The sequence below is a fragment of the Photinus pyralis genome, unplaced genomic scaffold (assembly GCF_008802855.1).
Source record: "Photinus pyralis isolate 1611_PpyrPB1 unplaced genomic scaffold, Ppyr1.3 Ppyr1.4_LG1, whole genome shotgun sequence".
NCBI lineage: Eukaryota > Metazoa > Arthropoda > Insecta > Coleoptera > Lampyridae > Photinus > Photinus pyralis.
In genome coordinates, this window is record NW_022170249.1 from 26769490 (window position 1) to 26782828 (window position 13339).

The following is a 13339-nucleotide window of genomic DNA, read 5'->3' on the forward strand; positions in this document are numbered from 1 at the left end:
GTTCATCTTGGGTTTCATTTGGACTTTCAGATGAGGCTGGATTTGCCTCGGGATTTGCTATATCCACATCTTCATGGGAACTATCACTGAGAACGTCGGGACACGCTAGATAATCAGTCACATCAATAGTCGTTAGCTGAACAGTTGGTCTAATATAAATCATTTTGTGATTGAATATTGATCGAATTGTATCCCCATTCAGCTCTCCACCTGGTGGAAGGTTTGGCTTCACTAAGCGTCCACTCATAGGAATTAGCAATTCAAATTCAACATCAGCTAAAAGTGATTGGAACAAGTCTCGAAATGCAGTGTTGACTTCTTCGCGATTCCACCCAGAGTTAAACTTTACTTTCGAAAATGCAAAGCCTGAAAAATTTAACATGTAATTCAATATATAGTCGTAAGTAATATCATAAGGGTATCTAATTTTTCCGAAAAAAATCGAAAAAGCACGTTGCTAACTAATATTTTAACAAATAGTATGAGTGCAGGTGGCAACAAAAATCCGAGTCGAAGGTGAGGATTTTTGCACCTGCACGAATGATTTTTGTTAAAAAATATTACTTTGCATTGTGTTTTTTTTATTTGTTTCGCGGAAAAAATTAGATGCCCGAATGGTATTTGACATGAGTAACAGATCAAAGGTATTTATTATAATTTCTGGTGACAAATACTGACAGCTGCCAAGTTTTGCGCGAGTAAACTCGAAAAAACTACCATTTGTAATTCAAAATTGCGCGTTTGTGATTGGTTGAAATTAAGACGAGGGAAATAGTCTTTATACAAATAATCATTGCTGTTACCTTGTTCAAATGCTTTGGTTTTTTCTCTTCCTTTAAGCGTCAAGATTGTGCGTGGTGATTTCAATAATAGAACATCCCTGCAGAAATTTGAATGCACGGGAGAATGTGCACGTTTTCTTTTCCTTGAGGCAATCATCCTATTTGATTGATCAGCTGCAGAGGTAGATCTGATTGTTGGGAACAGACGTCTCAATTATTCTCTAGTTGTTGTGGCAACATTACGTGCCAATGGTGGTGGCACTGCTGACGTAATCGGGTTACTATCTGGGCTCGCAGAAGAGCCCTGCGTTGCTTGTCGAACCGCAGTTTCCAATGTATTGCGAAGAGTTGGACTGTTGAGAATTTGCGACACAATCTCTTCTACTCTTTCGGCCATTATAAATCTGGAAATTGTGACTAATGAAACGATAATGAAGTACATGCCTTGGGAAAATATTTGCAACAAACATTTAATAAAAAATGTAGATAATCTGGAATCTGTCTTTTTTCGGATGAATACAATACGACAAAATGTCACTAGCAAAGTTTTGTTTTCCAAAAATGAATCGATTGGCGTTTTAAAAGTTGTACTATTTCATTAAAAAAAGAATTGTATATCACAATGTGAACACTCTGTATATACGAAAATATTTTAAAGCATATGCGGATATGCATGCGTTAATGTATCTACATATCTTTTATTTCCTGGTTCTATCTTTTACCGTTTTCATTAATCCTCTGATCCCATTAAATAGACACCCTCTAGGCTACTATGTAATATTAATGTTATACGGTTAAAGTACACAATTCGATTAATGTGTACATTGACCGGTTAGTGTGAATAAGTGAGGAAAGGAACATTTTTGTGCAGTTTCCCCACCCCCCCTATACATGGCATAAGCAGTTTCCCTTCCTTTAGTTTAAAAAAAAATGCACCCCTAACTACTCCTGCTATTGGGGACGCTGTATTTATAATTTTTTTACCTTAAATATTCACATTTACAGGCCAGTGTGACCATTAACAAAATTGTGTACTTTATCTGTAACATTAATACCTACTCGAATAGAAGTTAAGTATAGAAAACATACTAAGCATGACAACCATAATTCTCTACTTGAAAGGTATTCTACATTCCATGAAGTAGGATAAAATAATAAAGACAAAGGGGTACGTGTTTGTAAACATGATCCAACCTACCCCTACCGTAATAATATAATAAGTAGATACCACAGATTTCCATAAACTTGTAAATCTGTGATTTTACTTAAGAACGCGCACTTACCTTACCGACAAATCAAATGTTTTATTTATGCACTTACCTTTTCTTTTTTCACAAAGGCAATGCGCAATAAGTGGGCTATGCGTACACGTTCTCAACACCTGTATTTGTGCGTGCAAATATCTTAACTGATTCAGAGTCCTGCATTTGCGTTACGGGTTTGCGCGCCAATAGGCGGCGACTAGATGAACTGCGTTTCGACACCGCGCTACAGCGGTGAGTGAATTTTTTGCAGGGGTAAGTAATTCCGCGGCGGCGGTGTGTAATTTTTTTTTCTACGTCGGGGAGAGTTTATTTGGCAGCGGTGTAAGTTTTTTTCTACTATTTTAACTTACCCTGCACCTGTTTAATTTTGGAACAAACGGCGCCTCATAGCTAACGGACAGGTTGAACGAGTGAATCGCGTGATAATACCGGTTGTCAGTGGTAAAATTGGGGAAGTTCAGAGAAATTTAAATTGACAGGTTAATAAAACTACGGGGAAAACGCCATTCGAGATTGTTTATGGTTTTAAGGCGCGTTGCATTTTCTTGACACGCAAACATGCTAGAACCAACGGGTCTGTTCTTTCCTTCAACAAATTCACAAGGAAACTGCCTTTTGTTTTTCCTTATGGTATCGAGCAGTGGCGGCTCGTGGTTACTTTCATAGGGAGGTCATAATCAAAAACGTAATTTGCGAAACGAAACCGAAATTTTGTTTTATGGGAATGCTAATTTGGATTTAATCTTAATTGTGCTAATACAGCATGTAAAAAGAAAACGTTCTTCTAAATGAAAAAAAAAATAAACTAGATTGTATTTAGTTCGTCAACACAATATGAAAATAACACAATAAAAAACGAAACAGTCAACCAGTTTAATTTAACTGAACAACACATTTTTTCAAATAGTTTTAAATTTTAAATCAACCCTTCGATCTTTATTATTTGCAGAATGATCTATGACACGCTCATTAAAGTTCACAATACTATTTATAAACGGCTTCTCTATGCTTAACATGGCCAAGGCAGACCGTCTATCTTGTCCCATTGTATTTCGCAAAAACGTCTTTATTCTTTTTAATGTACAGAAACATCGTTCGCTCTCAACAGTTGTCATCGGTTATGTACACAGTATAGTCAATAACTTGACTGTTTCCGAAAAAGTTTCGATAAGATTAAGATTAATAAATAATTGGAGCATTGGTACGGCTCCAGAACTTTTACCAAAATCATCCCGTTCATAAATAACTTTTAATTCGGTCTGTAGCTTTAAATTATTTATACATGGAAAGTTTTCTTTGACTGATTTTAAAACATGGCCTGGAAAATTATTTTTGTATTGTTGAAACTGGTCACTATGAAATAATTGGGCGACTACTAAATGGTCACTAAAACTAAAACGGTGGGCTATTTCGGAGTTTATTATATCACACACTTCCAAAGCAAGTGACGATTAGAATCTTCATTTTTCCTAGGTCTTTTAGCAGATGTGGAAGATGAAGGCATTTCCAATGATATTTCGGTTAATATTTTGTCTCTAACATTTTGAATTGAAGTTTTAAATGAACCTATGTAATTTTTAACCGAACTAACATAATTCCACGTTTTTGAAGTTGATTGAAAAGAACATCGCAATGTGGCATTATTAAATGAAAAAAGTTCAACCAACACAAAAAATTATCGCTTTGTAAGAAAGTCTTTAATCCAATTGCCTGATTCATGGTATTAGAATCTAGATCTAGAAAAAACAGTCTCTACACAGCGTGTATTAAAGTACCATCTTGTCGGTGCAGCTCTAGGTAAGCGAACTTTAACAAATTCGTCCAGAACGGCGGTACTTTGGAGATCTACTGAAAAATGTAGAAAGGCCGTGTAAATTGGCAAAAATAGCTATTTATGTTACAAGTACATAATCTATGACTTTATTGGACGAGTCGAATTTATTGGCAGAGCGCGCTTGCGCGCGAGGCCAATAAAAAAGACGAGATAATAAAGTCTGATTATGTACGAGTAACATACTTAGCTTTATGTTCGACTCGGAAAATGTAGTTCATGTATGTATTGAAAATTTGCTGAAATTTGGTATAGATTTCACTATTTAATAACCAGAAATAACATAGTGTGCCTTTTGTGTTGTCATAGATACGTGTTGTTTGGAAAAAAATCTGTTGATGTGTACCTAGTGTCAATTTCGTTGGGTATTAACTAATTCTCTGTACCTAATTATGAATCCCAAGATGAGTCCAGAAGAAATTGATGGGTCCAACAGTATACAACAATTAGCCTGCAATGCCAGAGAAATGCTTTTACCAAGCAAATCAAAAACTGTATACGAGGCGGCATACAGGGAATACAGAAGGTGGTACTGGGGGAAGAAAATCAATTGCACCACGGAAGACTGTATATTGGCGTACTTGAGTGAGTTGGTCTCCTATAAAAGTTCTCCTTTATGGAGTAAGTACTCGATGTTACGATCGACAATTAATTTAAATGAGGGAGTGGATATAAGCAAATTTCCCAGCCTAATTCCTTACCTCAAAAGAAAAGGAGATTCTGACAGAGATCTGACAATTCAAAAATTAGTGTTGCCAGCAAAATTTTGGGAACGGGAATCGTTATGGCAAATTCTTCGTTCAGAAATTTAAAAGCCGTAGACACCACCGAAATATTGCATCAAAAAGGTACATCGGGAATTAACATTACCAACAACTGTGTTATTAACATTAATTGAGTAGGTACCTATCTATAATTATTGAAATGTATAATATAGATATGTGTTCTTTAAATTATAGCATTCTGTTCCGTGTACTTCTTCTTTAAAACAGATCGTAATTTTAAAATGCATTTTCCAAAGAAATTGACAGTGACAGGAGTCCAAATTACTTTATCATTATGGACTAGTCCAATAAAGTAGCAGATTATGGACGCTAAACAGTGTCATAACTCAGCGTATTATGATCGAGTCGAACATAAAAATGTTTACGTTTTTATTTTGACCAGCGGCTTTTTGAAATATTAAGTTTAATTGATGGGCATAACAACGAATGAAATTGGCAGAAGGATAACGTTGTCTAATTTTTTTTGCACAGCACCTAAGCGGCACTCATAGTTGCGGCACCGTCATAACTTTGTCCAATCAATTTTTCTGGTGTTTTATTCACTTCTAAAATCTCAAATTCCTTAAAAATCACTTCTGATAATTGTTCACTTGTAGTACCAAGAGGATTTATAAATTTTATGAATCTTTCATGAACCATGCCGGACAATAAATACCGTACTATAAAAGTCATTTGCGTTTTATTGGAGCTGTCAGTAGTTTCACCCACTTGCACGGCGATAAATTCTGCCGATTGAATTCGGCTTTAATTTGCTCTTCGCTAATCAAGTAAGTCGTTTTGCACAGTTTTAGATGTACCCTTAAAAACAGTAGCTTTCTCCAAGTATTCTTTGAATATTGGATCCAGCTCTGAAACAAAATGTATCAGTCCACAAAATATTCCCGGGTTTTCCGACGTTTCTGTCTCATCATGTCCTCGCAAAGCTAGCTCAAACGCCCCACAAAACTTTACATTTACACAGTCTATTATCTTATTTGAAATATAACGATTTTTTGACACATTCTCATTGTAATCTCTTATAGATTGTCGATAAGCATTGTCTAACTGCGATCGAATGTTAACACTGCCGATAGTAGCAAAATTCATAGCACTTTTCATGTGGTCCGCAGATAAAGAATGTTTTTTAACCTTTTCTTTCAAATGCTTCAGGTTTTGGACACCGTTTTTACACCATAGTGAGTCATTTGAAAAAATAAGGCATACAAAACAGTAAAATGCATTACTTAATTTCGCAACCGCAAATCCAGTCGGACAAATCATACATAGATCTGCGAAAATTGCGATGAACGTCTTTATTTTTATCTTTGCTAGTTTGTTTAATTTTCATATCGGGCAACGGCCGACCACTTTCTGTCAGTTCCAAACGTTTTTCAAAATTTAATTCATTGTTTGCTTTAAGTTCTTTCACTTTTTGCACCACCGCCATAATGTACAAAATAATTATTACGATAGCACTCGAAAAGAATGTAAATAATGTCAATTAGTTAAAATAATTCGAACTTCCGGAGATTTACTTTAAAACCTACTAATTGCTAAATTTAAAAATACTACGGTTGTGTGAAGGATAACGATACTACTAAACTAAGACTAACTCATTCTCCGTTCAAATCCGTATATTTTACGGTAAGAAAAAGTTAAATGACGTACGTCTAAAGGCGCGTATTCACCAAAACGGCGAGCTACTCGCGAGCAGTAGTAAACGCGTTCGCGTGTCGATGTAGACGTTGTTCGAGATTAGATAGCAAGGTGTTCGTAAACAGTTCGCAAGCTGTTCGTATACAGACCACGAACGGTTCGCGTATATTTTAATTTGCGAGCTATTCGCGAACAGGTTCGCTAGTTTTCCGTCGAGTGTCGGTAACTTCAAACAAAATAGCGACGAACATATAGTTTGGTGAGGACGTTCAAACATACCACTTGCTCGCGCAGTTGTAAAACGCTTGTTTATGAGTTTTAAGTGCATATACGAAATATTTTAAAGTACAGTACATTAAATTAACGATGTCGTTATATTACAAGAGCAAAATGACGATGATCTGTTATTGGCAGCTGCTGCCTACGTTGTTATTCATCAATTAAGCCGAAAGTACGCACGTAGACGATACTGGCAGAGGCGTCTTTTCCAAAACAGGAAAATATATGGCGGTGCCAATCTCCTAGCGGAGTTAAAACTTGAAGATGGGAGTGGATTTAGAAACTTTTGCCGCATGTCTTCTACCGATTTTGAATATTTACTACGCCTTGTAGGACCGCAAATATCCAAACGTGACACAAATTACAGAAAAGCTATATCGGCACAAGAAAGATTGGCAATAACACTAAGATACTTGGCTACAGGAGACTCGTATGTCAGTCTGATGTACTTATTTAAAATATCAAAGCAGATTATTTCCAAAATAGTGCCAGAAGTTTGTCAAGCTCTTATAACAGCGCTTAGTGAACACCTACAGGTAAGAAAAACATAAAGTATTTATTCAAAAGAAAGAAAAATAAACATACAAAAATCAAATGGGGTAATTAAATGATATATTATTGTATCGAATAAACATCTTCGCGTTGTTTATCTTCCAGGCCGCAACTGGAAGTTGATGCTCGTGACGGTGCGGAAAGATTTGGAGACATCACTGGTGTTAGGTGTACATGAAATCGGAGAACTACCATCATGTAGTGAATATGAAGGGGATGGTTGCATATAATGATATGGCTGTGTCATGAGATCTGCACTTTGAGTATTTATTAAAGATTGAAATATTACTTGGCCGTGAGATCCTCATTTCTGTTTCAAAAACTAGTGTATTAATTTTATGCATAAGTATAAGTATATTGCGATCGTCTAATTTTTTTAATTTACATGCTAATTGTTCACCGAACAGTGCGCACTAATCGCGTGAAGCAGTTCGCTTTGCAGATAGCATAGACATGACTCCATATGCTTCTTCAAGGCGACTATCTTTTTGTTTGCTGGCCACTTTCCTTATACGTTTGGCAGGTGGAGGGAACGTGTCACGTATGTTTTGAGTTTCTACGGGGGCAGAATCTTGTTCGACATGTTGGTTGTCGGGTTGATGGCTTTCATCCAGATGTTCGATTTGAGATATGTCATCATCTCCTCCTTCCTCTTCTTCACTTACTTCTCTTTCGTTGTTGTCCTATAAAAGAGATACATTAGGGGAGACCGGGGACAATTGTAACATGGTACAATTGTAACAGCGGCAATATCTTCGCCCACAGTAATTTCAAACTCGCGCGCTTGCATCTGTAGGAAGGTCACAATGGATGCCATTTGCCACAGGAGTTTGAATCCGTTAGTTGCGTTACAATCGTCACCGCGTGAAGTGTTGTGTATTTGTGAACCGTAAGTAAACTATTACCTACTCAATCCTTTTGTATATTAGGTGACTAAATGTTGCTTGATTACGTTCAAATCTTACCTGCACGTTGGTTAGATATTGTGTCATTCACTCCACACGCTATTAATTTCATACTGAAATTGATTCTTGGTTTAAATTAATAATTTAAGAAAAATGCATTTTGGGGACAATTGTAACAACAAGTTGGGGGACGTTTGTAACGTGTTACAATTGTCCCCTTCCATCTTTGGCGCTTGGTATCGGTTACTTAGCAACCATGCTTGCAGAGTATGCCACGGTCCAGGATTAGGAAAACAGAAAGGGGGTCTTCCAGCACACAATTGCAACAAGCAGCTTCCCTAGTCTTGGAAAAAAGCATCTCCGTAAGAGAAGCCGCAAGACAACTTCAAATCTGTCATGTAACTGTACACCGATACATACAGAAAATTAAAAATGGTATTGAACAACCTAGAGTTGGTTACAATTCACATAATAGGATACTATCTCCAGAAGACGAACATATATTTTGTGATTACATACGGAATTCTTCTGACTTATATTTTGGACTTACGCCAACTGATGTTCGTTCTCTTGTATACGAATTTGCCATTAGGAAATCTGTTACAGTTCCCGAGCAATGGCACGTTACCAAAATGGGATCTAGAGATTGGTTCTCCAACTTTATGAACAGAAATCCAACATTGTCAATTAGAGTGCCAGAGGCCACAAGTCACGCTAGGGCCGTGAACTTTAACAGAGTCAACGTTACAAAATTCTTTGATAATTTATCTAAAGTTATGGATAAATATCATTTTGAAGCCGCCAACATATACAATGTAGATGAGACGGGGGTTACCACAGTGCAAAAACCGAGTAAAATTGTTTCAACTAAGGGCACTAAGCAAGTCGGGGCGGTAACTTCTGGTGAAAGGGGAACGTTAGTTACCCTTTGTGTAGCTGTAAATGCTATAGGCAACGCTATTCCTCCCATGTTTATATTCCCTAGGAAGAGATTCAAACCATTTTTCATGACCGGGGCTCCAACTGGTTCAATCGGAGAAGCCAATGGTTCTGGCTGGATGGACACAGACACATTCTTCACCTATATAAAACATTTTGCCAAATATAGTAAACCTTCACAAGAAAATAAAATCCTCCTGCTTCTCGACAATCATAGATCACATTTAGGGCTAAAAACTATCGACTTCTGCAGAGACAACGGAATCGTTCTTCTGTCATTTCCGCCTCACACTTCGCATAAATTACAGCCCTTAGATCGAAGTGTATATGGTCCACTAAAAACATATATGAACAGTGCTATGGACGCTTGGATGAAAAATCATCCCGGACAGACCATGGGGATATATGACTTACCAGGACTTGTCGCCGAAGCATTACCAAAAGCTACTACGCCAACTAACATCCTTAGTGGATTCAAAGTGTCGGGAATATTTCCTTTTAATAGAGATGTGTTTCAAGACTACGAGTTTTCACCCTCTCTACCGACTGACACCCCTTTAACCACCAACCTATACAACGCAGCAGAGATCCCCCAATTAGTTCAAACTGACCCTATTCCATCAACATCACGAGAATCTGATCACATCATTGGCAATAAAACACCAACGAAAATAGATACTCACCAAATAGACGCATTAAACAATTCCAAAGAATTATTGGAAACAATTCGGCCCTTTCCAAAGGTTCCATTAAATCTCAAGAAAAAAGTTATAAGGAAAAAGAGATCAACGGCAATACTAACTGAAACACCTGAGAAGATGGCACTTGAGGAAGAGGCATCCAAACTTCGAAAAAAGAACGCTGAGAAAGTAAAGAGAAAGGTGTATAAGAAAAAAAGTGTAGTTTCTAGTTCATCGGATGAGGACGACGCAGTATGTCTGTATTGCCTAAAGCCCTACTCCAATGACAAGCGTGGTGAGGAGTGGATACAGTGTCAGTCCTGCAAGAGCTGGTGCCATTCGGACTGTAGAGATGAAGAGGATAGCTTTTTCTTCTACTGCATCAACTGCAGAGATTAATATCTACCTATTTACCTAAGTGTTTGAGAATTTTAATTACTTTATTGTTATTTTTTTGTTAAATTACAGAAATGCATTTATGTTATTTCAAAAATTAAAAACGAAAAGTAATTCGATGGGTTTTATTTCAACGTAAATTAAGTTGTCACAATTGTCCCCAGGTTCGTTACATTTGTCCCCAGACGCGGTACAAATGTAACATGTGACAGCTATATAGATACAATATCATTTTTTTTAACAGATTATCCAAATATAGCCCCTACTTCGCCGACACATACAGGAAACATGTCCTAATGCACCACCAAGAGTTCAGATAATTTTCATGAACACCTACAAAATGGAACTTGATTATTTAAAAATTGTTACAATTGTCCCCGGTCTCCCCTACATACGACATTTATTTAATACCATGTTGTTGCAGGTGCCTAATTCGATCGAATCGTGGCAAAAGGTTGCGGATGGCTTTAAAAAAAGATGGAATTTTCCACAATGTGTGGGAGCAATTGACGGCAAACACGTTGTTGTACAAGCCCCTATTAAAACCGGAACAGACCACAATTATAAAGGGACATTCAGCATTGTTTTGATGGCCGTGGTGGATAGCGACTATTCGTTCTTATATGTTGATGTTGGATGCCAGGGTAGGATTTCAGATGGAGAGTGTTCAGAAATTCAAACTTTTATTCTAAATTAAGTACAGGGGAACTCAATCTTCCATCAAGTAGTGCACTGCCAAACCGGAACACAGCTGTGCCTTTCGTTTATGTAGCTGACGACGCCTTTCCGTTACAAGAACACATAATGAAACCCTATCCTGGCAATCATGAAGAGGGATCACAAAAGCGAATCTTTAATTATCGATCAAGCAGAGCGCGGAGGATCGTAGAAAATGCATTCGGTATATTATCAGTAGTTTTTCGAGTGTTGCGAAAACCAATGCTGTTAGAACCTGAAAAGGCAAAAATTGTGACTTTGGCATGCGTGTTTTTACACAACTTTCTTAAAAAAAGTCCATCATCGCGCAACGTATACGCTCCACCCGGATCTTTTGACTTTGAAGATGACAATCGGACGATTGAGGGCGAATGGAGGCAACACTCTGCAGACTTAACGTCTCTTTTACCTCTGCGAAGGGTTGCTAGAAAATCGGCAGTTACCGCCCAAGAAGTTAGAGATGAATACTCAGAATATTTTTCTAATGAGGGTGCTGTACCGTGGCAAAATATGCTTGCCTAAATAAATGAAAACGATATGGTTCTGTATTTACTTACCTGTCCCATTGTATCCATTGTTGCTTTTGGTTCATTTCAGTCGTTGAGAAACGCAAAAGCTTTGTATGCAAACCATACTCTTGTATCAATTTCATCAGTACCCATTCCCGATTTTACCATCTTCTGTACTTTCTGCCATACACGACGAAATTGTGCTAATAAAGTTTTCATTTTTCGTTCTATTTCGTCACGCGGCACATTAATTTCAGCTGCTAACGCAACCCAATCATCATTTGTCTTTATTTTATTGCGGTACACACTTAATTTAACATTCCACAGAACGGGCTTCTCCCGATATTTTTCAATAAGCTCGATCACTTTTTCCTCACTCCACTCCATAACTGTCAACGTATTAATAACGACGCGTTGAACACTGGTGGTGACTGAATTGACAAATGACAATGCACAAACTTGTAGATAAATCGGAACTTTTCACGAACCGTTGGAGAACATGCGCTTTAGTTAAAATTGTTTTCAGTGTGGACATTACGTGTAACTTCCGGCGAACTAACCAAAGCCCGTCACTACGTGTTCGTAAGCTGCTCGCAAACACGTCGATGCCTATTTTACGAACTACTTGCGAACGGTTCGCGCCGAATTTTTTGGTGAATACGCGCCTTAAGAAGGTATCAAAAGATCTGGCTGTTGACTCAACTCCAGTTAATATCGGGCGTCTTTTCCAGGTAATGTTCCTTCCGATTTTCGCAATAGGTGCCATTCAACGACAGACTTTCCACTATTGTCAGCAGCATAAGGACCATTGGGCTGTTTACCAACATACACTTCAAGATTTGAAGTATAAAACATTTTCGCGTCTACTAATGTAAATTTTTTTATCTATATATATATATAATATATATATATATATAATGTGGTCCCACATGCAATTATATATATATATATATATAATGTGGTCCCACATGCAATTATATATATATATATATATAATATGGTATCATCAGCAGACGATAAAGTGCGATATGTTTGAATTTCTGGCGAGGTTTCAATGGTTGGCATTGCTGCTTGAGCAAAACTGCTATTCGGAACATTTGTTAACTCACCATCAGTTGTTGAATGTGGTGGTTGAATAATATTAGTTACAAAATTAATTGATGGAAGTGGTTTTACAATTGAATGTTTGCTTTTGTTTCGACTCACTTTCTGATTCGAGATTAGAAGTATTTTCAGCTTCTTTTGCTTGCATCCGAGCAGTGCTATAAGATGCTACAAATTTGGGTCAAATATAAATACAAAAAAAAACAAATATAACAAGAAACTTCCAAAAATTCTGTTAACAGAAAACAGCTTCCAGGTGACTTGAGCATCCACATCTTCTTTAAATAACTTAGACGCACCAGTTGAGGGCCAAAAGCACGGGATTCTTGAGTTAAATAGCCACTTAATAGGCACAGCAGCAACTGAATAATCGGAGAATAATACTGGACTTCTCTACCTTGATATATAATGTACTATTACCTTTTTTTTTTAAATACGTTTCATTTCGCCTCTCCTCAAAATGTTCTAAATTGGTGATACTGCTTAACGGAAAATTTTGGAAGGAACCAGTGATGGATTTGCTTGTTGGTTTTGTTCTAATAATTGTAATTGATTTTCGATTTTATTTAATTTATGCAGAATAATGTTCAGTTTTTTGTTCATGTCTGAAATGGCAACTAAAATCAAAATTTATTAAATTAACTGTCGATTATTACTTACCATCAGATTCATACTGCGAAGATCGAGGTGTGTAAACACCTGACCCTTCCGAATCGTCCGAAACACATGTTGCAGTAGCAGCTAAAATTATACTTGTTAATGTTAATTTATTATAGCATATAAAAGCTTTACGTGTGATTTGTTCAGTATATTGCATAGGAGTGGTATGCTGCTTTTCAACATGTCGTATCACGCTTAGTTGACGCTGAGCTGGTTCGGTATATTGCACTGTGTTGCTGCACTGCTCTTCAACATGCATTACTACAGGTAACTGAGGTTTGTTTGGAAAGGGAAGTAGAC

General features: G+C 37.1%; 1 protein-coding gene and 1 pseudogene across 1 annotated transcript; one reads left to right on the forward strand and one right to left on the reverse strand.

The window, feature by feature from the left end:
* The first annotated feature begins 6657 nt into the window (after positions 1–6657).
* Positions 6658–11288, forward strand: LOC116159125 (annotated as a pseudogene).
* Positions 11289–12862: 1574 nt separating this feature from the next.
* On the reverse strand, positions 12863–13339 carry LOC116159132. The gene is made up of 3 exons (XM_031472063.1): positions 13172–13339; positions 13040–13120; positions 12863–12984 (listed from the first exon to the last, which is right to left on the reverse strand). Exons 1-3 carry the CDS (start codon positions 13296–13298, stop codon positions 12863–12865), a joined length of 330 nt encoding a protein of 109 aa, XP_031327923.1. The 5' UTR covers positions 13299–13339.